Source organism: Penaeus monodon, chromosome 22 (assembly GCF_015228065.2).
Source record: "Penaeus monodon isolate SGIC_2016 chromosome 22, NSTDA_Pmon_1, whole genome shotgun sequence".
NCBI classification, from domain to species: domain Eukaryota; kingdom Metazoa; phylum Arthropoda; class Malacostraca; order Decapoda; family Penaeidae; genus Penaeus; species Penaeus monodon.
In genome coordinates, this window is record NC_051407.1 from 1,554,816 (window position 1) to 1,555,173 (window position 358).

General features: G+C 60.6%; 1 protein-coding gene across 1 annotated transcript in view; it reads right to left on the reverse strand.

The window, feature by feature from the left end:
• Positions 1–6: 6 nt before the first annotated feature.
• The window catches only part of LOC119586814, a 65,518-nt gene continuing 65,166 nt past the window's right edge, over positions 7–358 (reverse strand). The window contains exon 8 of the mRNA XM_037935540.1: positions 7–300. Within this exon, the coding sequence (XP_037791468.1) occupies positions 101–300 (200 nt within the window). The 3' untranslated portion in view covers positions 7–100. The remainder of the gene's footprint in view (positions 301–358) is intronic.

Sequence of the window (358 nt, forward strand, 5' to 3'; positions counted from 1 at the left end):
CACTCTCCCATGCACAAACCCCCCTCCCTTTTCCCTGCCCCCAACCTTCAGCGCGGAAACCTCAGGCAAGAGAGATGAGGCGAATCACCGACCACCCCTTCTACAGAAATGTTCCCTCCGTGTACTGGTTCCTGACGTAGGAGAGCGGGTGAGGCGCGGGTGCTTCCTGGGGCCTCGTGGAGAACTCCTGGTGGTGCTGGGCGGTCAGGCTGAAGGGCGAAGGGAGGAAGCAACACTTGGGAGAGCAGTACATGCTCCCGGCGGCGCAGCGACACTCCATGCACACGTCTGACGCAACTCCTGTGGGAGAAGAGGGAGAGAGGGGGGGAGGGTGGTCAGCTGATTACAAAGTCATTGT